This window comes from Molothrus ater, chromosome 6, assembly GCF_012460135.2.
Source record: "Molothrus ater isolate BHLD 08-10-18 breed brown headed cowbird chromosome 6, BPBGC_Mater_1.1, whole genome shotgun sequence".
Taxonomy (NCBI): Eukaryota; Metazoa; Chordata; class Aves; order Passeriformes; family Icteridae; genus Molothrus; species Molothrus ater.
Genome location: NC_050483.2, coordinates 8,358,621 through 8,383,731, shown reverse-complemented (window position 1 = coordinate 8,383,731; position 25,111 = coordinate 8,358,621). Strand labels below are relative to the sequence as shown.

At 44.8% G+C, this 25,111-nt stretch overlaps 2 protein-coding genes across 5 annotated transcripts in view; both read right to left on the bottom strand.

Moving 5' to 3' along the window:
- Positions 1–286: 286 nt before the first annotated feature.
- Positions 287–18,602, bottom strand: NAT10 (N-acetyltransferase 10). The gene is made up of 28 exons (XM_036384777.2): positions 18,404–18,602; positions 16,842–16,933; positions 16,295–16,466; positions 15,881–16,003; positions 15,489–15,550; positions 15,109–15,223; positions 13,645–13,752; positions 12,989–13,122; positions 12,527–12,620; positions 12,057–12,155; positions 10,946–11,082; positions 10,730–10,854; positions 9,613–9,763; positions 9,132–9,228; positions 8,110–8,226; positions 7,908–8,009; positions 7,728–7,802; positions 7,169–7,285; positions 6,866–6,999; positions 6,352–6,400; positions 5,568–5,661; positions 5,361–5,471; positions 4,870–5,042; positions 4,028–4,147; positions 3,358–3,456; positions 2,912–2,985; positions 1,737–1,820; positions 287–714 (listed from the first exon to the last, which is right to left on the bottom strand). Exons 1-28 carry the CDS (start codon positions 18,509–18,511, stop codon positions 621–623), a joined length of 3,060 nt encoding a protein of 1,019 aa, XP_036240670.1. The 5' UTR covers positions 18,512–18,602; the 3' UTR covers positions 287–620.
- Positions 18,603–19,945: 1,343 nt separating this feature from the next.
- The window catches only part of CAPRIN1 (cell cycle associated protein 1), a 30,059-nt gene continuing 24,893 nt past the window's right edge, over positions 19,946–25,111 (bottom strand). For all 4 annotated transcript variants that reach the window (XM_036385185.2, XM_036385183.2, XM_036385186.2 and 1 more), the window contains one exon: positions 19,946–25,078. In XM_036385185.2, the coding sequence (XP_036241078.1) occupies positions 25,014–25,078 (65 nt within the window). In that variant the 3' untranslated portion in view covers positions 19,946–25,013. The remainder of the gene's footprint in view (positions 25,079–25,111) is intronic.

Here is a 25,111-nt window from a genome sequence, read left to right as displayed (position 1 = left end):
GGAATTCAGTACTTGGCTGCTCAACTGGCCCCTGAGGTCAAAGAGGAGATCCCACAAGCAGGTTTTGGTACAGTAGTGCTGATTTCTGCCAACCTGAACACAAAGCTTTCCACCACAGCCAAGGGGCAGCTCAGACCAGCAGGGAGGCAGAGTGAGTGTGCAGTGACCAGCCAGCCCCAAACACAAAGCACATAAAAGCCCCCTCAAGCTCCAAAGGACCACCAGAACCAGCAGCTGCACAGGTCAAGGTGAGTTGCAGTGCTAAAGCAGAGTAACATTTCTGTCCTTTGTTGTCCAAACTCTTTTTTAATGAACCACAGAACCATTAAGATGCAGGAAGTTTACAGATCTGCCCTCTTGGAATGGGAATTTTGGAGCTGCTCAAGCACCTTCATCATTCCAGTGCATTCCAGTTGCTCAGTCACCCTCTGCAGTCACCCTTCATATAAAAATCTTCACACAAACACTTGAGCGCTGCTCTTCCCACAATACAAACACTTGAAAAATGCCTCTAAGGATTCTTCTTCCCTCCAAAATAGTCTCTTGGTTTAGAGGAGAACAGGGCTTTTTAAGTACAGACCCAGCACTTGTTCATTCAAGTTCATTGATTGGCTTAGAAGTCATTTCTTCCTCTTCTGCTTTAGATCTTTAGTTTTCTTAAACTTCTTCTGTTGCTTGGGTCCTCGTGCTGTTTCTAGTTTTCTTTTCTTCTCACTGGAAAACAGGAAGAAAACATCTGTTAAAAATACATTGGATTGCCATCCTGCAGGGAAATTTTTGTTGTAATGTAAGAGCGAGGGAGAAAATTTAAACTTGGTGCTAGAAAAAGCACAAAGAAGAGCCTGACTTAGATTTTATAGTGTCCTGAGATTCTCTAACCCAGAAGATCTTGATTTTTAGCTCTTGTCTTTGCTTTTCAAAACTTTATCTCTCCTACATGGGGCATCTGGATTTTAGAGTACCTAGAAGAGAAACTACTGATTGTTTTAAACATTCAATTTTGTCCCTGCACTGGATTCTGACTCAAGCCAACACAACAGAATTCCAAGCTCTGATCTCTATCTTATAGCAACTGCTAAGACTCTCTCCTTCCTGGAAGGCTTTTGGAAACTTACAGCTTCTAGCATTGATAGAAAAAGACCATGAAAAGGTGGAACAGAGATCACATATTACTTGAGCTGTCAGGCACTCCAGGAAGGGGAAATAAGTGAGCAGGGAAGTCTCAGCTATAAATCCCCAAGGAAAAATTTGGGAAAATTACATGCTGGGCATGGCAGAAGAAAGAAGATAGATGAGAATTAAGGAACTGCAGAAATACAGACATTTTTCCAGGCTCAAGCTCACATTTGAAAGAATTCTTTCCTGAATTTGCATTTTCTCCACTGGCACCTCCAGGTGCTCCCACTCAGTGTTAGATCCCAAAGCAAATTGGGCAGTCAGGTGGAATGAGTGACCTAAGGGAGGAAAAGTCCCAGCTTCTGTGTGGGATCAGGATCAGATCATCAGCAATAAAGTCAGAATTAAACAAGTTAATGAAGAGAGGACCGTCTTTAGAGCAACACAAACACTGGGTAGTGGAGCTCAAAGCTGCTCACACCCCAATTCCCCCAGGAAAACTGAGGATCTAGCCAGGACACTGAGTTCACTTTTAACCCCTAGGTTTCGCTTTTTTGGAAAACATTTAACAAAGCCAGCAGGAAGAGGAGAGATCTCTGGAATATTTCAAGTTCCTTTACCTTTTCAGGCTGACGACGGAAGCGTTCTGTCCTGCCTTGCTCAGCACCTCGTTCCACTCCTCATCATCCCCCCTGATAATGTACCTAAGTGGGAAAGGGGAAGGAAAGTCAGGTCAAATTGTTAGCACAGAGGAAAACAACATATAAAAGAGGTGTTTCTACTGTCAGGCACACACTACCCTGCAAACAAAGCCACTGTGCCAGCACCCAAGCAAATCTGATTTGGGAACCACACACCAAGTCAGGCTGGCAAAGCTGGCATGGGACAGCTTTCCTAAATCAGTCTGGGAAAAAGTGAAGAGCTTTTAAAAAGAGAAATAAAGACAAAAATTGCTACTCAAATAAGCTCATGTTCTGTGGCCCGTTTCTGGATGTTCAAGCACCCTGGAAATTACATCCAGATTTAAAGAGGCAAAGCAGTTGTGTAGCAAAATGGAGCAACTGCTCTCCATCTCAAGTTCTTGGAGGTTTGGAATAGATAAGGCTTTGTCCACAAAGCTGAACAATGTTGGATAAAGCCCCACAAGTTTTCTACAACCTGCATTGAAAATTATTCAAAATAGATTTTTGTCTCTCTCTCCTCATGGAGAACAAAAATCTATTTCTGGCTGAGGATAAAAAAAAAAAAAAAAGGAAACACAGTCCAAAATGACAAAAAGGTATGCAGCACTATCAATGCTATAAAATAGAATTAATTTGAAAACATTCTGGTTGTATTAATTTCCTTATGTGACTGACTTGCAAGTCACTTCAAATCACATCCATTCTTGTCCTTTCTCCAAACATGACAACCAAAGATTCTATAATTCCTTTCACCAGATTTACCAGAGACCAATTTAGAGCCAAGCCAGACAACTTCCCTGGGACATCAGCACAGTGAGCAGTGTTTATAAGACAAAAAGTGGGAGGGGAGAGGGAAGAGAATCAGTGGCATCTGTAACTCCTGTTGCTCCAGAAAGACAGAAATCTGCTGACACTTAAGTAAAAGCTCTGGTTGCTTGCCCTTTTTGAGTTGATTTGGGTTTTTTTATGTTTCACCCACTGCTGACAATACACACTGGTTCTCATTTACTGATGGCTTACTGCACCTACAGCCTTGTGCACAAATCCCAGCGCGACCCAGCATTCCACCCAGGGAAAAACTGGATTTGAGACCCAGGCAGATGAATTCTTACTGTGTAAGGTCCATCTCCCTCAGCTTCATCACCTCCTGCTTGTGCTTTTCTTGGAATTCCTTTGCAGCCTCCTCCTGCAACAGGACAGCACAAGATGCTTTAGTTCCTCAGGGTAACACTGACTTTGTAATGAGAGGAAAATGCCTTTTCCCACAAATACATCCCCTAAAACAAATACCAGCTGGTTCTGCATAGCTTCTTTCTTTTATCTAATTGCATTTTTATGTCATTTGTACACACAAACTTGTAATTTTCTGTGAAAACCCCACACTGCAGCTTAAAGCACAACTCCAGCTGCACATAATGCAAACCTGTCAGGTTTTAACTCCCTTACAGTGCCAGATGTGGTGTGGAACCCTTTCCATCCAAGAAAATTTAATGTTTCTGCCCTCAGGTGAACTCCCTGAAGTGTTTACATATGAACCAGGAATAAAGTTTGTAATTACCAAATCATCATTTAAAGATTTCAGCGTTGGCTCCATCACAACATCCTTTGTTGCTGCCATCTGCTCCTCCACAGCTTTTTCCTGGACTGTGTTGATGAGCTGAAAATGAAACAAGCCAGCACATGTAAGACTTGGTTTTTAAAACACCATTTATCACCTCTACAATGAACTCCTAAATCCAGACTTCAGCTTTGCTATCCTAAACCTTAGAGAGAAAGAAAACTGGGAACCAGATCCAAAACTTGACAATTATTTCAGTGGATTTCAGGTCTACCTCTAAATAACACTGGGAAATAATTTTATTTTTTTCCAAGGAAAGCTGAGATGCCACCAATGCTCTGAACAATGGTTCAGGCAACAAGGATTGTCTGCTCAGCATTCTGGTCAGGGCACTTGAACATGGAAAACCATAAGATAAGCATTCTTATCTGGGAAATCACTACACAGAATCATTAAGTGGTTTGGGTTGGAAGGGACCTTAAAGATCATCCAGTTCCAAATCCCCTACCATGGGCATTTAAATCACTGCCACACATTTTCCACCTGGGATTTTCCCCACCTTGCCAAGAAGTTTATGGCCAGTAAGTGGGGATGTGTTAAGGATGCCCAGCACTGACCCAGCTCTCTCTTAGTGTCATATTTTCTGTTAATTTTGGAATTATGGTCCCACCTGCACCACTTTGCGGATGATCCTGTTGAAGAGCCCCATCAATTGACTGCTGGGCAGTTCCAGCTCCTTTTCCAGCTGGTCCAGAGATTTATGCTGCAGGCCAATCCCTAGGAAAAGGGCCTGAGGAAGAGACAGGGATTTCAGCACAGAGCAGACAGACACACATCCCCATGTCTCAGGGATCTTTTGCTGGTTGCTGTGACCCCGAGAGATGTTAAAAGTCTGTTTTCCCAGCCCTGGTGCTTGAAGAATGAGTTGGAGCTCTTCATTTCTCACTCTCAAGGCTGTTTACTGCGTCTTATCTGTAAAAATTTTTCTCCTGTCTTGCTGAGGTCTGTCTAGCAGGACAGTTCCAGGCACTCTGCCTGCCCACGGGGTGGTGTTATGTCTTTATACTAAAAACTACGTATACAATGTTTACAATTACTTTCCAATACCTATCACCTATGTTAGACAGTGAGCTTCTACTCTAAACCAATCTAAAAGTGCCAACATCTCAGCAGAAGATGGAGGCCAAGAAGAAGAAGGAGAAAGGCTGGACACACCCAGATCCCTCCATCTTGCCTGCTGAACCCCATTCTAGAAACCCCAAAATCTACTTTTCCACCCTGTGATAACTTCACTATTATTCTACCAAAACTCTTGTGGCTTGCTGATCTTCATCTAAGGTTGGTAATTTGCTCCACGGGTCATAATCAAACCCACAGGTGTTCTGGGCTCTGGGCCAGGGTCTCTGGGCCCCCTGGCAGGGCTCTTGGCTGTTCTGGACAGCCAGAGGGATGTCCTGGGTTCCCACACCCGTGCTTTCCCCAAATCCTCGCTCCCCCCCTGCCCACACACACCGACTGTGCAGCAGAGAGGGAGATGTCTCCCATCTGGCCGAGGAAGAACATCCTGGCAATGGTGGGCACCATGTCCATGATGAGGTGGTAGTCCACCATGTTGCGGGAGTACATCTCCAGCCTCTTCAGGTCGTACGGGATGAAGGCTGCCTCCAGCTCAGCACGGCTGAGGGCTGGTGGGGAGCAGAGAAACACAGCAAAGTTGGCAATGTTCCTCAGAGCACCCAGGACCTCAGTGTTTAGCATGTATTCAGGTATTTAGTATTTTTCCTTGGCCTTTAACAATTCACATTGGTTTTGCTGTGAAAGAGGTTTGTTCCCTTGCTGCAGCAGAAAAACCCTCTAGCCAGCACAGACACTAAAACCCCACAGGTACCAAGTTCTCCCAGAGGATTCTCCTGTTAAACATCTTGAGAAAACAGCAAACTGAGGTGCCAGGCTCCAGCCATGCTTTGCTATGCACTTACAGCTGTCCCAGTCAGGGTACTCACGTGCTTGGGGCTGCTGTTTGATATTTTTGTTCTGTAGAATATTCAGTGCCAAGGAGGGAGAGAAGGTGCTGAACTGGTAGGAAAGCAGGGAAAGGAAGCGCCTCCTAAAATCTACAGGGCAAGAGGACAAAATAAATTAGCCCAGTGGACCTCTTGAATAACAAACAGCCCAGAGGGCTCTTGCAGAGTCAGCAGGATCAGAGTTACCTTTCCAGAAGGCAGTGAGCCAAGGTTCCTGTTCAGAATCTTCTTCATTGAGCATCTTCAGCATGATGCAGGAATGCTCCCCTGTCAGGTCATTCTGATAAATAAGATACAGTTCTGTGATTCTGTGGTGGATTTCCCATCACCCCCATTTGAACCTTTTGCACTCTGTGCTCAGCTGAGGAAGGGAAATACCTTCTAAATCAACAACAACAAATGCATCAAATTCTATTTTGTTCCAAGGCAGTTCACAATTCATCTATGATCACTGATGAGACAGCATCAGAAAACGTAACTGCTCTTTATTTCTTGCCATTAGTACTATGTTTATTGACATTTTTTTGGATGGGAAAATTAGGCGCAGACATTTCTGCTGACTAAATTAAATGGTTTCTAAAATTATCTTCAAGCTCTTGACAAATAAGTACATTTAACTTGCTATTTTTCCATATGCATACTTTTCCAGCTACTGACCATGTCCACTTAATGGAATACCTATGAACTTCTAGAATTTGGTAAATCTCAGTTATTTTATCAGTAACCACATTAATAGCCCTCAACAGCTCTAAATTGTTATGTACAAACTACTTGGAGGCCCACATTCACAACCCTAAAACTCTACTCCTTAACTATAGGCCCAAAGAACAAAAATGAACATAAACCAAGACTTAAAAGCAGCCTCAGCAAAGCTTCCTGCCCCAAAACCCTTCTCACAGAATCCACTGGAATGCATGCCCAGGGATTTCAGCAGGGCTGGACTTCCATTCAGGAACAGTGTGGTACTTACAGGGGTCTGCCTCAGATAAACTGGCACAAATCCAGCACGCTTCCAAAACCTGGGCAAAAGAGGGAACACACGGAGAATTATGGAGCTAAATAAGTCATAAATTGTGGTTAAATGCAATTTATCTGCTGTACAAGAACAGCTGGTGAGGAGCAAGCAAAAGTCTGTAAGACACACCAACAAACAGAGCAAATGAGCTTCCTGTCAGAAAGCAGGAACAGCACCCACCTGACTGAGGGTCCAGCTCAGGGGAGTGAAAAATTATGGCTGTAATGTCAAAAAATGCACAAACTTTCAAGGTGCTGTGAAAGGCATTTACATCAGTCAGGAAAAAAATCCACCAGCTCTGACGTCAGCAGCACCTCACATTTCTACAGGTCACAGGGAAGAGAATTCAACCCCCCCCTACCTATCACAGGCTGTTCTTACTTCTACACCCTGGAAAAACTGGGCAAGTAAAGCTCATTATCTGTTCAAGAAGGGCAAGATGTAACTGGGAAAGAGAATCATGTCCTACTTGAGCAATCTGGGTGTCAGGCCATAAGACACCCCGAGATAGTCCAGGTGCTCAGCTTGTCTCTCACTCAGTTTGAGCAGCAAAGGGGGCAAATCTTTCCGGGGTGTCACAACCTCTTCTAATAAACCAACAGTCTGGAAAAGAAAGTGGGAATGGGTTAGCAGCAATCCCCACAGAAAGCTGCAAATTAAAGCTCCTCTTCTCTATGAAAATCAAATCTGAGTATTTCCTCCCTACAGAGTGGAGACTTACAGGGGAAATTATGCAGCTCAGCATGACAGAAAATAAAAAAAGTTACCATACCTCACTGCTCACAGTTGTGATTTCTTTTGGCTTTTGAACTGTTTCTTCTTCCAAACATGGGAATTTGCCTTCATAGTACATCTGCAGCAAAGTCAGAGCTCTGCTGCCATAGCCCATCTGTGAAGAAGCAACAACATACTGTAAGCAAAACCAGGTCTCTGATTTTTAATACAGGGCAACAACGTTCTCCCCTTAAACCCATTAACAATCAGCACTGCAGACACCACTCAGTGACTGCAAAAATGCTTTTTTTTGGCCATGTGGCAGCTCCAGAGAGAAGGACAGAACAGAGGATATCAGCATCAGCCCTGGTAGTTCAGGGCTGTGTAGTAATTTTTGGGGCTTAACTCTGGCACTCAGAAAATGCCGAACACTTGGTAAGGTCACAGCAAATATCCCTGGATTGTGTACGGTGGCTCAGGATCCTCTGGGAGCACTGGTTTGGTGCCCTGAGCTTAAAATGCTAAGAACTGGAGGAGCTGCAATGTTTGCCCTGTTCTGAGCTCTGCCTGCAGAGCCATTTCCCTGGCCCCACCAGAGCTGGTCCCAGGTACTTTACCCCCTGGTAATCCGGGTGAACCGCGATGCGAACCACGCGCCCGCCGGAGAGGCCCCCAAAATCCGGATCCTGGAACTGCACAAGGGACAAAGAGCCCATTAAAGGACACAGCTGGGCACTCTGGAGGCAAGAAATACATGAAATACACCCTGGGTGCCAGTGCACAGCCAAATCACCCACCTGCTCTGAAATGGTCCAGGGGATAAGATCACCAGAAGCCTTCTTTCCCCTGGAGAGGCTGTTCATGATGGACTGGCGGGAGATCTCTCCCTCCATGCACACCTGCCAGGAAAGACACAAAACCATGAAAACAGACACACAAAATGCTGCCTCCTGCTCAACTAGACCAGGATCAAAACTGACACTCGAGTCATTCTCTTACCTGAACAACAGCCAGGACTTCTGGTAAGGAATTCTGGGTGGGTGGAACAGGAGGCAAAAGGCAAAACAGATGATGGGCAGGGGCATCAGAGAGCATCTGGAGGTCATTGGGGGAGTTCTGGAAGGTGAAGACATCAGAAAGATCAAAAACTGTCCAGAGAATCACAGAATACCCTGAGTTGGAAGGGACCCATCAGGATTGAGTCCGGTTCCTGGCCCTGCACAGGACAACCCCAAAAATGCCACAAATGTGCCTGAGAGTGTTACCCAAATGGTATTCCATGAAGAGAGCTTCAAAGTCCAGCTGATTTCTAAACAATCTCTCTATTTTCCAAATTTAGAGCTATTAAGAAATTTGGAACTCATACAATGTTGAGGGATGGAGGAACTCCCAGGCCAGCTCATGGTTGTCACATCCCCAGACAGCATCTGTTCTCCTCAAGGGAAACCTTGTGCTCTAATATGTACAAACCTGAACTTCCTATTTTCATACAGCTCCTTACCTCCCAAGTACCAAATCCTAATTTCATTTTTAAGCTTTAAAGCTTTTAGAACTCAGTAGTTCCATCCTTCTGGACTTCCCCACTCATATTTACATGACCAGATCAACCCTGGTCTTGAAACCTTGAGATGAATTACTCCTCTTTTCAGTCTCATAATGGAGAGAGAGAGAGAGGTCTCTCACTGCTCCTGATGAACTTAAGACCACCAGAACATGGTAAAGAGAACTGCAAATGAGGTTCAGCACTGATAACATCCTGACAGGCTTGGAGGCTCATTTAGAATTTTAGTCTCCACTTTTTCTCAAGGCAAAAATATTCCAGACTATCTGGAAATCCAGTGTGTACAGCCAGGACTGAGGCAGAGATCTCAGAGAAAGGAGAACACAGCTCTGTACACAACAAGAAGCAACAGAAGCTGTTGTGAAATCTCAATCAGGCTGTCATAACAAGCACTTCTGTCCCCAGAAAATTCCACACTGAAATTGGGAATGAAACTGGATGGAAGAAGCTCAAGCCCTACCTTGTAGTGAGAAGCCACATAGAGGGCCATCAGCCTCTGCAAGAAAACTTCTGATGCTCTGTGGTAACAAAAGAGTGTGTCTCTATTTACATAGTATCTAAACCACAGGGATTAAGGAAAAAAACCTCCTAGGGAACCAGGAAAAAGCTTCCTGTGGGGTTATTTTCAATATCTGGGCCACAAACTGGATTGTCTTCTTATACTCCACAGCTTAATCTACAAGAATGAATGGCCAGTGTTTGCAGCTTGCACACCCTTCACCTGTAAAGATAAACCTTTTGTAACTCCAGCAGGGGCTTCCCCTCATGCAACTCTTCCTTGAGGTTGTCTCTGCAGCAAAACTGGGGTTTGGTGATGTTCTGGCAGCACCCCCCACCAGTGCCATGAGAGCTTAACTCCAGGAGCAAGGTTTTAGGGGAAAAAACGAGTGCTGAGCTTATCCCAGCTCTGAGCCAGGCTGAGAACCTTTCAGCAAGGATACAGGTCACAGGTGTCTGGCAGAGGGCAGCCAGAGATGATCCTGGTGATGTTGAGGCAGTCCAAGCACAGGAGATCATTCAGCCACTTCTCCACGGGGTCCCCAGGGGCGTACCTGATGGACTCGTGCAGGGACACCTCGTGCAACGTGCGAGCTGCAGGGGTTAACAAGGACACTCAGTGCTGGACAAGCACCCCACAGGATCCCTGTGCTCTGAGGGGCTCCCAGATCAGAAAACTGTCAGATGCTGATTTGTCACCTCTTAAAAGCCTTCCATCTGAAACTTGTGAGGGAAAACCAGCAGAGCTCTGTCATTTCCCCACACAAGCCCCTTCCCACAGCTGTAAAGCACATGGATGGGTGGGACAGCCATGGCAGCAGCCCCAGGACACCCACAGGTTGTGTGGGACACACAGGCCAGAGGTGCTGTTGTTGGGAAGGATGAAAGTTTGACAAAAAGTCTCACAGATAGGTATGCTTAGCAGAAAGATTTTTAAATGTAGAATCTGAAGAAGGAATAGAGATGGAAGCAAGTTTTGATATAGAAGAAAAGAATTGCTGAGCCAGTCTTACTGGATAACCAAGGAGGCAAAAGGTGTGTTAGTTAGAAGGGGTTTTTATGCAAAGGATAAACCCACCCCAAACAAGATGTTTTTACCAAGCAGAAAGATAGCATAGGCAAACAAGTCAGCAAAGTGGCAAGTAGAAAAAAGGTCTCAGAATTTTCCACTGCAAGAAAACTGAATAACAACTTCTAGCTTAAACTGCAATGTACTAACAAACTTTTAGTGATTGGAGAATAGTAACAGGGCAAACTTTTAGTGATTGGAGAATAGTAACATGAATATGGTAATTATAGTAGTTATGATAGGCTAGAGATAATAGTTAAGGTATAGATTGGTTCTACTGTATAAAGATGCCCAGCAAAGAAAAGTATATAATGCATTGTAACCAAAACCAAAGGGTGTCCAGGCCTGCCTGCAGCTGGAGCTGACAGCTGTGGGCACAGGCTCTGTCCTCCATGACCCTGGACTGCGGGAACCTCTTGGATGGAATAAACTGCATTTTAGAGAGCCACCTGGAGTCCTGCATCCCTCATTTCAGCTCTCACACGCTGTACCTGAGGTGAGCTTGGCAGTGGCTGTGGATTTGTTCTCTGCTGTCAGGGTCACCTGGCTCTGGGCACTCTGCTGGCGGAGCTGCTGGATGAGCTTCAGGGACAGCGACCGCCCGGTGCCCTCGTACCTGGGAACCAGGACACAGGGAGCTTGAAACAGGAACCACAGGAGCCAGGCAGCTCTGGGGAGCCCCAGCAGAGTGGCTGCTCCAGCCTTACCCATTGATGGTGGAAGCCATGAACACCAGGTAAGGGCCCAGCAGGTTCTTCACCAGGGGCAGAGGAATGGCAGCAGCTTCGTCGATCACCACGAGCTCGGCCTGGCCCAGCTTCACAGAATCAGCAGGGTGGATGTACTGCAAAGGAGGGGACACTGTCACTGCCAGCAGCTGCCAGCAGGGAAACACCAGGGTTCACAAAACTGGGGCCTTGGAAAGCTCTTTGCTGTCCCTGTTCTCCTCAAACACCAAGCCAGAGACTGAGATGTGGAAAAGCAGAAAGTCAGGAGAGGGTTTATGCTGCCCTAACAATGACAGGCTCACACATCTTGTTTGACACAACTCCACAAGAATTCATCTGCAGAGGTGCAGAGGAAAATAAAAGGAAATCTAATCACTAAAACCTCTTCCTGCACTGCTCCTGATGCTGTGAGAAGGCTGACCTAGAACAGAGGCTAGAAGGAGTTAAAGAATAAAGGAAGGATTTACTAAAAGGCCTCAATAGATCCACCCTGGCAGTACAAGAACCCAGCCAGGGCTACACCCAAGATGAACCCAAAATGGTCACAAAATGGACAACTGATCATGAGGTCTCTCACTTTTATAAGTTCTGGCCCATTTGCATATTGGAGTCAATTGTCCAATTACAGCTTTAGGTTATGAAGTCCCATCCTTCTTGTTTTTCTCTCTTCAATTCACCATTGTTTATGCTTTTTGGGCCTGAGGCTGTAACAGCTCTCCTTGGTTCTCAAGCTGGAGAAGGAATTTTCTCTGTGAAGAGACCTTACTAACACTATGAAGCTCAGAGTTACACGCTAAAGCAGCACAGAATCTGAAAAATGTGAAAGCTAAAACTTAAGGCATCACTCCTTTCACCTTCGTCTGCTTTTGTTTTGGGAGAAACCCACGAGGGAGCTCTGTAATCTACAAGCTATTCCCTGAAAGAGAGAAGGTATTTTGAGGAAGTCACTCCCTGAAGATCTGCCTTACAGCAAAACCCACCAGGGCAGCTCCACATCACACAGAATGAACATGCTGAAAATCAAAACAACTTCAACACTGGCAAAAACTACAGCCAGGAACAAAGCTGGAAAGGTAAGAATGCCAATTACCTGGATGGTCTGCCTGTGCTCCTTGAACACATTCACTCTGACCACTGCCTTGTTGAACTCTGGATTTAAGGACTGAACAATCTCATAGTCCAAGTGCTCCTGGAAAATAAAATTTTTAAACAATATAAAAAGCTAAGATCTAAGAAAAAAAAATAATTTACCATCATCATCGTCATCAAAATAAGCTCAGACACTGTTATTTCACATTCTAATAAAAAATTCTTATAAAAGCTTCAAAGGCCTGAGAATTGGGAAATTATTTACTGATGTTAAAATCTGCTTCACAAAGAAAGTGGTTTACCCTGCTTAAAGACAGAGAAAGAAACACAACTCTACCATGATTCCTTTTCTTGCAGAACATGGTAAAAAAGGCTGGTAGCAAACATATGTAGCCAAAAGCACTGATGAAGTGTAAAACTTCCTAAGCAGGAATGCTTTGAAAATATTGTAAAATAGTCTGCTCCCCTCACCTGATACTGCAGTGCATCAAAGCCTTTAAATATGAACTCAAAGAGAGTGTGAAGGTTGTCAGGGCTGGGAGATGTGACAAAGATATTGGAGTAACTGCAGAGAAAAAAACAAAACAAGAGCTGAATGATTTTTCTAACAAATTTTACCACATAATACTAAACAGGATGGGTTTTTAATAGGAGGGGTTGACTTTACCTAACAACCAAAACACAGCAGATTCCTACAGACAATAATCTTGATTTATGTGTGATTATTTTGAGTTTTAAGAAAAATTTGACCAAAAGATACAATCTCGTCAAGATATAATCTTGTATCAAAAGATACAAGATGAAAAATGAGGGATTTAAGATTGGAAATTACAAATATATTCCAATCCTGTCATCTTGGTTGTGTTTAGGTTTTTTTTTTTAAACTCAAGGATGCAGATAAGGCCTGGGGGATTGGAGAGGGAGGTCACTCACCCAAAAGCCACTGCTCCAGCAATGGCCAGCCCCAAAGCAGCAGATTTCCCTCGTCCCCTGGCTGCTGTTAATGCCACAGTGCTCCTCAGGGTCTTCTCAGAAATGGCTTCAATGAATTTTAGAACTGCTTTTGCCTGAGGATTAGAAAACCCCCAGAAAAGAGAGTTTGTTTCCCTCACTCTGGGACCTGCCCCACCCAGAGAAGCTCAGCTCTGGCCAGCACACCTGATGCCTTGGGGAGGCTGGCCTAGAACAGAGGCTGGACAGGAGCTAAAGAATAAAGTAGGGATTTATTAAAATGCCTCAGTGGATCCACCTCGGGCAGCACAAGAGCGCAGCCAGGGCTACACCCAAGATGAACCCAAAATGGTCACAAAAATGCACAACCAGTCATGAGGTCTCTCACTGTTATAAGATCTGGTCCATTTGCATATTGGAGTTAATTGTCCAATTATAGCTCTTCTCTCTTCATTCTGCCATTGTTTATGATCTTGGGCCTGAAATTTGGGTAATTTATTCTTGGTCTACCTACCTTGTTTTGTCTCCCTGCTCTGTGAAGAGAGCTTACTATCCCCTGCTATGAAGCACAGAACTACACACTAAAGCAGCACAGAATCTGAAAAACATAAAAGCTGAACCTGAGGCATCACACCAACCTGATCCAGGGTTTTGCAGCCATCCACCAGCACTCCCACAGGCTGTGTGTCCTGCAGGCTCTCCTTCAGCTCCCTCAGCTCCAAGTCCTGAGGCCCCAGGCTCTCCTCCTGCAGAAACACAGCAGGATGAGCCAAGGGTATTTCAGCACAATTCTACCTTTGTGGTGTCTTCTGACACCTTTGGGCAGGCAGAGAAAAGGATCTCAACGGAAAAGGTAGCACAAGAAGAATGTATTGCCCAAAACCATGAGAATTTATATGGACAGACATGTATTTAACACTTAAATTTCCAGGCATCTTCAGGAGAATGGTCACAAAGAGGTTCCCCAGTCCTGACTTCCCCAGGTTTGGAAGGGAAAAAAGGGAAGGATTTTGCAGTACATAGTAATTACAGAATGGCATTGATAGGAAAAACAGATTAAAGAAGAGTGCTCTAAATAATTTAATTAATTTTTTAGTCTTTGGACATTCATGATCTTTGTTACACTTCTCACATGCAGTGTCCAGGCAGGGGGAAGAACTACTGCAGCACCAATACAAAAAAAAAAAAAAAAAAAAAAAAAAAAAAAAAAAAGCCCATAAAAATTTTTTAGAAAAATTAAAAATAGCCAAACAATAAACTTGGACACAAACACAACCAGTTCTAGATGGGAATGAAGGCTGATTTTCCTGGTTATCACCTAAAATTCCAAAGGTACCAGCCTCTCCAGCCAACAGATAAGCATTTGTGCTGCTGTCAGTGTTGTCCTAATGATTAAAGGAAGTTGGTTTATTTATTTATTTTTAAATCAGTGCACTAATAGAATGTTTTTCCCATCTCTGACAGAAGCTGAATTGGTTATTTCTTAGGCCACACAGCACAGTTTAAATGCTTCAAGATTTCTGTTTAAAACTGGTTCCACTTTACTGCAGTCTACAACTGGAAGTGATAAAAGGATACACTTCTAAGAGTGCAAATATGTGTCTGGATTATCCTCAGGGAATTCTTCCCGGAATGTGACATGTGTAACTCAGAAATTGAAACAACTGCCACAGCTTCCAGCTGTGTCATGAGCCTGCAATATACTTATTTCCAAAGTGCTCTCCCACCCTCCAAATGCCAAAGAAGTATTTTTATTGGTCTTGTTCCCTCTGTCCATCAGCTTGAAATCCCTCCATGCAACCACAATCAAGCTCCACCTCACTGGGCTGAGCAATACAGGAAAATTAATAAATATGGGCAAGCACAAAAAGTGATAGGACAGAAAATTAAAAAAAAAAAAGCAGAATATAGAAAAAACAGCTCCCAAGTTTCACCCACATAATTTTTGCAGAACGTTCTGCTTCCTCTCTGCAATGCCATCCTTCGATAAAAATCAGGGTGAAATAAAAAAAAAAAACATTCCCTGTTTTTAAGTCTTTAACACTCTGTGGCCAACTCAGAGGGATTTGTGGCAGGGCAAAGGGCTGGGATCACTCACTGACCTGGGACTGGGGGGGCAGAGGAGTGATGTTGGCAGCGTGGCTGGAGATGGGCAGGATGTTCAGCTGGTCATCGATCACCAGGCAGGTCTTGCACGAGGCCAGGGACAGAATGAACCTGGGCAGGCAGAGAAAACTCAGTAAAATCACCAGCAGCACTCCCTGGTGGTTCAGCTGAACTCTCTCCTAAACACAGAGAATTCACAGCTCCCCACAGCTGAGTATTCACAGCTCCCCACAGCTGAGCTGCAAGCCCAGCTTCCAGAAAAAGGCCTGTTCCAATGCAGACCTGTGGGACGTTTTCCCATCAGGAACAGCCAGTGCTGCTCCTGGTGCTTTCCTTGGGCTGCCAGCCCAGCTCCTCTGCACTCTGAGCCACTCACCTCTCATTGAACCTCCCCACCACATCCTGGTGGGCCTCGGTCCTGTACCGGGAGTGAACGTCCTGAAGGAAAAAGGGAAGAAAACAGAAAGAAAATGTGACAGTGACATTTACAGGATTGTGTGACCCCTTCTTTCCCACTCCTGTCTCTCCATTTCCATCCCAGCACATCCCAGACAGGATCCTGACTTTGTGGTGAAACACCCACATCTGCAGCATTTCAGAAATGCCCGAGTGTAACAAACCCCATCCCATCTCCTCCCACTCCTGAATGAAGGAGCAGGAAAGATGATGGGAGGAGGATAACAGCCCACAATAGAATCAATAAATACCCACCCAGCATCACCTCAATGCAGCTGCTGGTAGAGAACAGACCCACTGTGCTGCACATACCATGGTCATTGTATAGAGCTGCTTCAGGGAGTTCATAGTTCTCAGCAGGATCACCACAATTCCACCACCTTCCACTGTCTCCACAGTTCTGGCCAGCAGGTTTGGAGTCAAGGCTTCAAAATCCTGGGCAGTAAAAAGAACTTCAGAGTTGCCCAGAGTCCAGCAGAGCAGCTGGCTCCTACTGAAAGGCACAGAAAGCCTAAAAGCTTTATTCCTCCAAGTTTAATTCCCACTGAAATCTGCACTAAGCAATGCCCTGTTCCAACTCCTACCAACGAGGCCACCTCACCCTCACACCACTCGTGAGGGAAAGCAAGGCCACCAAAACTGAAGTGACAGAAGCAACAAACCCCATTCCTGCAACATTTCAAGTGATTATTGTAGAGCCCTTTAGGGAGCCAAGGCCCTCCTGACCTGAAGGACACACATTCCAAAGGTGTTCCCCAGGATCTTGTGGGTCTCGTTGTAGTAGCAGTAGCGGATGTTTGTGGCTGCAATGAACAGCTCAAAGGGATCATCATCCTTGATGTTCAGAGTTCCACTCTTAATCTTCTTCTGGAGCTGCCTCATCCTCTTCTTCCTGTGGCTGGAGGGGAAAAAACCATACAGGAGTTTTCTTGGGGAAGGGTTTGAGGGAAGTGTGCTCAGGCTGAGCCTGGAAGTCAGAGCTCAGTCCTAAGTATGACTGAGGCGAAACAGATGAGGAACCCAAGTTTTGAGGTTAAAAAAGGTTAAAAAGGGAGTTTGGCCTAGGGCAGCAGAGTCAGTATTAGAGCTAAAGGAGAAAAAAACAGAGGTACTTTCTGTCAGTGCCAACTCTCTTATGGAAATCACATTTCACTCCTGGAAGAGCAGATTTCCCCCAGCTGCTCCAGGAACAGCCCTGGCTTCCCCTCCCAGCCCTCCCCTCAGCCTGCAGCCCTGGCTGCCCAGGGAGCAGCAGGATCCAGGGCTCTCTCACCTGCTGAAGCCCAGCTCCTTCTTGTAGCACCAGAGCACAGAGGGCCTGGCCTTCACCGTGGCCTTGGACAGCATGTGGTGGAGGATGACGACCTGCCAGGGCACAGAGCACTCACAAACAGCTCTCAGGGAACACCACAAAGCAAAGTGTTCTTCTAAACTTGGTTTTACAGCTGCATTTCCACCGTGGAGAACAGAGGGGTCCCTTGCAGGATGTGAAGCTGTGACTGTGCCTGCTCCAGGGCTGCAGGACACTGGGTTTTACCTCCTGTGTCCTCAGCTCCCTTCTCTGCCAGCACCAACACTGATAATTCCAGGCTAAACACAATTTTGTCTGTTATGGATAACCCATTCATATGGATTCTCCACAGAGGGTTTCAGTGAACACCACCAGAGCTGGGAGATGCCAGAACCCATCAGTAAATAATGCCAACATTCCTCTACTGCCACCTGAATAATTCCTTCTTTTCCAAGGTGTTTTTTTTTAATAATTAGTTAGTTTTATTTGCCCACAGACAAGAGATAAATTAATTGTCAGTTACACAGCAGTTAGAACAGAACAGCAGCAGGAGCAGGGCAGGGATTGCTCCCCTCTGCTCAGCACAGGGCAGGGCAAAACCCTGGGCTCAGTTTTGGGCCCCTCATTGCAAGAAAGACACTGAGGGGCTGGAGCATGTCCAGGGAAGGGAATGGAGCTGGGGAAGGAGCTGGAGCACCGGGAATGGCTGAGGGAGCTGGGAAAGGGGCTCAGCCTGGAGAAAAGGGGGCTCAGGGGGGACCTTATTGCTCTCCACAGATCCCTGATGGGAAGGGGCAGCCAAGTCAGGCTCTGCTCCCAGGAACAAGGGACAAGAGGAGAGGAAATGGCCTCAGGCTGTGCCAGGGGACGGTTGAGGTTGGTTTTAAGGCAAAATCTCTTCCCTGACTGGGCTGTTAAGTCCCCATTCCTGCAGGGATTAAAAAGCCACGCAGATGTGGCACTTGGGGACACGGGTTAGTGGCTGCTTTGTCCCTGCTGGACTCAGCGATCTGGGAGGGCTTTTCCACCCTGAACAACTCTGTGATTTTGTGAATGGACTTGTCCTAAACCACAGTGGGTTTGCCGAGCTGTTCTTTCCCTCCCCCCTCGAAAAACACAAGGCCGGAGTCCCCGAAGAAAAACGAGTTTAGCACTGAATTTCCTCCACACAACTTCACCGAGCAGGTTCATCTCCGAGACAACTCAAAGCCCACTCCGAGAGAGAAACCACCACAGGGCAGAACCGAGGGGAAAAAAAACCCCAGCTGGCCGGAAAGTTTAACAGTTAAAAAACAAGTTAAAAAACCAAACCAAGCCCACAAACCGCAGCCTGTCCTGAGCTTCACTGTCGTTCAGGAGCTTCCCAGCCAGGAGATGCCTCAGGGGGGGTCTCACACTCCATTTCCAGCCCCGTCCCTGCGAGTTCCCTCCCCTCAGGCCCCGCTGCTCTGCCTGGGGCTGGCAGGGTTCAATTCCCGCTGGAGCGGAGCGGAGCAGTCCCTGAGGGATTGCGGCAGGCCCGGGCGGCTCCGGCACGGCCGTACCTGGTCCTTGCCGCGGTCTCCCACCACCACGAACAGGCTCCGCTGCCGCTCCGCCACGCCGTTCTCGATGAGGACGCGGATGCGGTTGTCCACCTTGCGGCGCTGCATGGCTGCGGCTCCTGGAGCTCTCCCGGAGCTCTCCCGGCTCTCTCTGCCCGCTCTCCCGGCTCTTTCTCGCGGAGCTCTCCCGGCTCTCTCCCCGCGGCTCCTCCCCGGCCCCGCTCCCCCCCGCACCACGTGGGAGCCGCCTGGGCCCGGCCGCGAGCGCCGCGCAGTGTGGGAGGACCCCGGGGCTGCCCGCCCGGCCGCCTGCGCGACCCAGGTGTTTTCTAAATACACATTTCTGTAAAATCACACTCAAAACACACACATATACACTGCTCTGTGTGTCGAGCTCTCAAGTAGAGTAACTGAAAGTAGCTTTCCACATGGGAAAGGACTTCTGTGCCCAGCCAGCTCCCAAAATCCCTGCGAGACATAGAGCAGCCCCTACCACCCACTGCTTTCCTCTTCCTTTGTCCTTTCCTTTCAATTTCCTTTCCTTGAAATTTCCTTGAAATTTGCTTTCCTTGAAATTTCCTTCCCTTTCCTTGAAATTTCTTTGAAATTCCCTTCCCTTAATTTTTTTTATAATTTATTCTAAACAAATCCTGCCTGTGACCCCTCCAGGCGTGTGGGCACAAAGAGCAAGTTTTATAAATTTGAAAATTTTGATTTTATGAAGATAATTCCATTTCCACAACTGCCAACTGAGTCTGGGTGGCCTTTGCTCCTGGGGGAGAGATGACAAAACCATATATATATATATATATATATATATATATATATTTAAATATATATATATTTAAAAGGGCATTTGGAGCTAGTTTTCCTAAGGAAAAAGGAGTGCAGAGAGCAAACAGAACACATCCAGGAAAGAACAAATCTTTAGGATTCATTGTTTCAGGACACTCAGCCATCCCCCAGGGAATATCAATATCGGGAGTCCTGCTCCTCAAGATGAGGAGGGAGCTGCTGACATTTAACTCTGCTTCTTAATAAATCCACCAGAGCTGTTGGAAAGTTTTCCCTACAAAATCCCAAGCTGCACAGCCGTGGAGCAGCAAGAAAATGATTTATCAACCTGAGCTGAAATTCCAGTGAGGTTTCGGAAACATGGAATTTCATTCTCAAGCTGTTCTAGCCTTTCAATACCAAAGTTGAGCTCGGCTATTTGCATAGATAGATTTATTCTTAGCTTTGAATACTGCTTTTTTTTTTTTTTTTTTTTTTACTTGAACATTCGAACAATGAAGTATTCAAAACCAAGTGACAGCGTAGGAAAAATGTGTTTAATACCACTGGATGTATTTGGGGTTGTTGTTTCAAAACATAACAAAAATATGATAAAAATACTGAATTAATAATCATAAAGGCTGTAGAACAATTTTCTTTTAGGTGAACCCAGTTAAACCCAGTCACTGAGACAAAACCACCAATGCAACAGAAGTGTAGCAAGACAATCCCTTTAGGTATGAAATATTTGCTTAAAAGGGAAGGACATAAAACATTTAAATAGATTTATTTGTCAAGTGTTTACATAAGCCATGGACCAATTTGTTTCCAACGCTGAGTTTAAGAACTGCAAAGACATATATACAGGTATGTTTAAGGCCATCAGAAAATTTAAACCTGACAACAAACTAAAAATTCTCAACACTTATTTTATGTGCTAGAAGCATTACTAAAATTCATTCTAAAATCCAAGAGCTTCAAAAGAGGAAGTACATTTTCATTTCTTAAAAGTCTAACAGATATTTCCTAAAATTTAGCTTGAGACCAAAATTCCAGGTGTCCTCTTGATCCTTCCTTGGGTAGAAATGGGCCAGCAGGGTTGGAAGCGAGCCAGTGACACCCTTCTGACTCTTCTATGAGTATTAGAAGAGAGGGGAAGAGAATCTTGCTTTTAATAAAACTGCAGCAAGAGCAAAAAAAAGTTAAATTCAGAATCAAATGCCAAGTTAGCCTCTAGTTTTCCTAAGGCAGATATCCTACATGCTAGTCTAAGTGGCTTTTAGGAAGTGGATTTTGGAAAATAGATTTCTTTCCCTCCCTTAAGGCTGGAACCAGAGAGATACAAATTTTAATAGCATTCTATTCAAAAAGTCTCTGAAAGTGGTTCACAGAATAGCACCTCCGCCCTTAGATGAACAGTCTAGAAAAGGAAGTTTCCCATCACACTCTCCACATCACACCAAAAATACACTTCTGCAGGGCCTTCCCCACCTCCCTCCCTCTGCAAAAATGGCCAACAGGAAAATGTTACAGTTTAAGCAATTATCCCTCTCCATGACTGAGAGTGTGCTGGCAAAAAGAAGGGAATGTTCCCGAAGCTCCCTTCTTTTTGTCAAAGTCAAAAGCTCCTTCCCTGAAGTTGTGCCACTGCCTCCACGACAGCCAAGATCAGACCAGACCAATGGAGGGCTCAGATGCATTTTAACAAATTCTCTCATTTCAGGAAAAACACCATTAGAAGGGAGCTTCCAGCAAACTCCAAACAATAATCACAAATATATTTAAGGCCAGATTTAAATAAGGAAATTGCCCTCTGAGTTCAACAGGGGAGTTTTGTTGTCTGGGCTCATTTCTTCCTTGCTCTCCAGATGTTCTGGGCCATCAGTGAGGGACACCTGCACCTTCCCAGCACATCCCTGCAAGTTCCCTGCTGCCAGCTCAAGTGAAGGGAAACGTTTCAGTCCCATCCATGCTCAGTGCAGATGGAAAACTGGAGAAACAGGTGCCAAGATTGTAGGAACTAAACCAGCCTCCTTCACACAGTGACAAACCTCAGCTGCAGCTCAAGCACCCATGCCAATACTTTGCAATAAACTTCACCCAAGAACAGTTTCACATCAGCAAGAGGGACTGTCTGGATTTCCCAGGATGTGACTGCAGCCTCATGAACAGGGTGAGGGGAACATCAAGATTCTTGCAACCAACTGGTTCTTTATCTTGCTCTGCTGCACCACAAAGATTTTGCCCTATTTGTTCTTAATCATATGAATTTTAAGAACTTTTTCAGTGTAATTGATCATCTTTGCGGTATTTATCTGCAGTTAGAGCCCCTTCAGTAACCTCTCTCTACTCAAATGCCATTTGAAAGAAAGGGAAGCTCAATTCTTTCTCCAAAGAAGAAACACAACCAATCTTCCTAAAAACTTAAGGTTGGTGGGACATTTTGAGAAGACACATTTTTAAGGTCAGGGGGTTCTCTGAGAGTTAAGTCCTAGCAGGATACATTGCCTGGTTAAGTAACAAAAGCCAACAATCCTCTTCCAACTACTCTGCCTGATGATTCAGAGATTGCTGCATACAAAAGACAGGATCTGGGGAAGAAAACAGGGGATAAGGGATGTTTAGAACCCTCTCCACAGCAAAATCCCTAAGCTGCACTGGTGAACTGTTCTTAGAAAACAGCCTGTACACAGCAGGAACACAGGAGTAAAATTCAGGAGCAGGCTGGCCTCAGGTATAAGACAACAGCTCATGATTTCTGGGTCAGCTTTCACTAAGGAGGATGCCTAGGAAGGATCCAAATTTCCCAGACAGAGTAACAAACCATACAAAGATCTGAAATACTTCAGGGATGTAAAAATCAATTGCTCAGAAACCCTTGAATTGCAGCCAAGAGGAAGCAAGAGGCTGAAGGCAGAAGTTTGGTTTTGAACAGGCTCAGCCCCAGCCCTGTCCCAGCCCCAGGATCACACCCCAGCTGCTCATGAACAAAGAGCTCATCCCTGCATCCAGAAGGGGCTAAGGGGCTCAGCAGCAGAGCCGGCCCCAAAGTGCCACAGCTTTGCTTCAACATAAAACTTCTGGCAACAGTCTTTGCTCTAAACAGGACCTTTTCCTAAAGAAACCCACCTAGGAGTGCTTGGGATCTGGAGGGAGCTCAGACTAGAGCCAAGCCATGGAGTAAAAACTGAGAGGTGCCCTGAGCAGGCCAGAGGAGCAGCGAGGGCTCTGGGTGCACAGGGTGACTCCAGCTGATGTTTCAGACTTTATCACACCACGGTGGAGATCAAAGGGCTCCATGCAGATTCCCAGCTCACATCCCAGGGACTTGTTCCACCTCTCCTCTAAAGGCCACTGGCATACAGGAGGTTTAAATACTTGTCTCTCTATGAAGAGGCTCAGTGTTTTATTAATAAATTCAAGTTGGAAAAAAGCCCCAAACCAACCCCCCAAACTCAAGGTGGAATGTTTTGATCCATTCAGAGGTCTCTGATTGAGTATGGTGCACATTTACTGACAAACTACAACTGGTTCCTTAAGGAGCATCTGGTGTGCAATGGAAAAAGCTGAGCAGCTTGTGTTCCACCAACCATTTAAAAGCTGATGCCTGAACAAAAATAAAATAATTAAAAGAATTCACTGTTTTCCTACATCAGTTCAACATTAAAAGGTTTGTCTTTTTATTTTTTTTTCCAGTTAAAAAACAGTTGGGACTATTATCTCAGTAATAGCTTCCTAAAAAACACACAGAACAGCAACTTCTCACCGGACTGCAGTTTAGGAATGTTCTAGGCCTTGACTCAAACTGCTGCTTCCAGACATCAGCCCCATTTCAGGATGCCTGGTGTGGAATATGGTCTTCACAAGCTTATCACTTCCCGCAGTGAAAACATTTTTCATTTGTGCTCTTCACACAGGACATGGAAAAGTGATATCCCACCTATTTGTATGGAGTTCCAGACTGCTTCACAACGAAGTCAAAAGTATCTGACTGCAAGTTCTGAAAGTTCAGTTGTGATACAAAGTAGAAATGACCCTTTGAGTGAAAACAACCTTCAGTTTTGTACAGAACAGTTAAACACCACGCAGCTGTTCCTCAATTTCACCTTTCCACAGGTAGGAATTATTTGATGAGCAATACTTAACAGAGAATATAGCACTTTTCTTCTCACACGTGCTATAGAATGCAACAGAACTACCAACACCTCTATGGAGGCAGCTATCAAAATATTCTCCCCACTGCAGAGAGAGTGCATGTGCGCAAAAGGCAGGCACAAGTGATTTTTCCAAAGATTATACCACAAGGATGCAGTAAAACTTGAATAAGACTTGGTATTTTCCAGCTCCTAGGCTTATGCCATTTCTTTTATACATCGCTGCCTTGATGAAGGAAAAAAAAAAAAAAAAGGAAAAGTCCATCAGAAAGAAAAGTTTCCCAGAAGTCACAGCTAGTAGAATAAAACCAGAAAAACAGGAGGAGGGTTTACATCTAGTCAGGAAAAAGAGACTATTGGGGAAAAAAACCCAAAGAAACAAAGAAAAAAAAAACCTTATGAAATGTCACCCCATCACATTGAATCTGTTTCAGCCGTTGAAAACCAGTGTTCCAGGATACAATTTTTATAAACATGTTTTATTTATCTTGCTTATACCATTAGAACTGTAACTGCTGGCTGTCATTTCCCTGAAAAGGGGAAATCAACTCAAACACAGACTGGTGCTTTTCAAAAGACAGCAATTGGAAGGGCAGCAGCAGCGGGCATTTGAGATTTCTTAAAACCTTCAAGGCTGCAGGAAAGACAAAAGGACATGTGACCAAAAGTGTTATGATTATCCATTAGGGATTTCCATCAGTACCGGCATCAGTTATTTAGGTGATAATACAGCAAGGTCAAGTATTAGTGACAGACAATGTGCAAGTCATAAGGAATGATAGAGAATACCAATCCTTACAAAAGTCATTGCTATCAAAGAAACTTAAAAGTGTTTCAAAGAGATATCTAAATACTTCACATCAAATATACAGTGGCCATCCAGATTATAGCTCAGGATTTGTTGCAAAATTTTGTCCAAGTGCCAAATCAAAGCCTTTTTTTTTTTCTTTTTTTTTTTCACCTTGTCTCCTAAAAAAAATTAATTACACAGTTACATTAGCAGTTATGCAAGCGCTCTTAACTCCATAGCCACAGGAATCAGGGCCCTGGTGATGAGGAGTGCTGCAGCTAAGGGTGCCTCTTCTTTGTCACAAACTGCCTCTAAGCCCACCTGTCTATTTAGGGCAATTGCAACACTACACATCTTGAACTGTTCAGTGCTTCGATTTAGTAAGAAAAAGATGAAATGTAGTTATTCTACCAAGCCACACTTCACCTTTTCCATCTTTTCATGGGAACATTTAAGTTTTTTTTTTAACTGCCACCACAGAAAATCTTTATGAATTTGCAGATTTTATCTGAATTTTGTTAAATCACTTTTAAATGACAGAAGTGAGTCTTTGTTTTTTTTCCTGCCACTTCAGTTAACCATGGAGATTGGATCACCCTGAAAATTGCCTTTTTTGCTTTATTCTTAGCAAGGGTGAGGAATCTGAATCTCATGTGCAAGGCTCAAGATGATGCTTAGGACAGAACATGCAGAGTAAACGTTGTTTCGTTCCTTTCAATATCCAGGGAATATAAAGCTGGCAACTGTAGTCCTGTCATTATGGGTAATGAAAATAGTCCCTTTACAACAAACTTCCTGTAAGGGAGAACAAATAGATAATAACTCTTCTGGTAACATGTATTGTACACTGGCCAGCGTGTTTTTGGCGTTGAACGGAATCCTGTGAACGTGTTTAATTCACTTGCTGAGCGTTCATCTGAGGCATCCCTCTGTTTGGTCTGGGGGGCCCTCCACGACCTGGAAAACACAAATAGGGGGTTGAATTCTGCA

Coding starts and splice junctions, on each gene's coding strand:
- NAT10 (XM_036384777.2), bottom strand. CDS start 18,511: ATGCAGCGCCGCAAGGTGGACAACCGCATCCGCGTCCTCATCGAGAAC. Junction 9,229..9,612: donor CTGCCAGACACCTGTGACCT/GTATCCTTGCTG, acceptor CCTGTGGTTTAG/ATACTATGTAAATAGAGACA. Junction 8,227..9,131: donor ATGTGGCTTCTCACTACAAG/GTAGGGCTTGAG, acceptor TTCACCTTCCAG/AACTCCCCCAATGACCTCCA.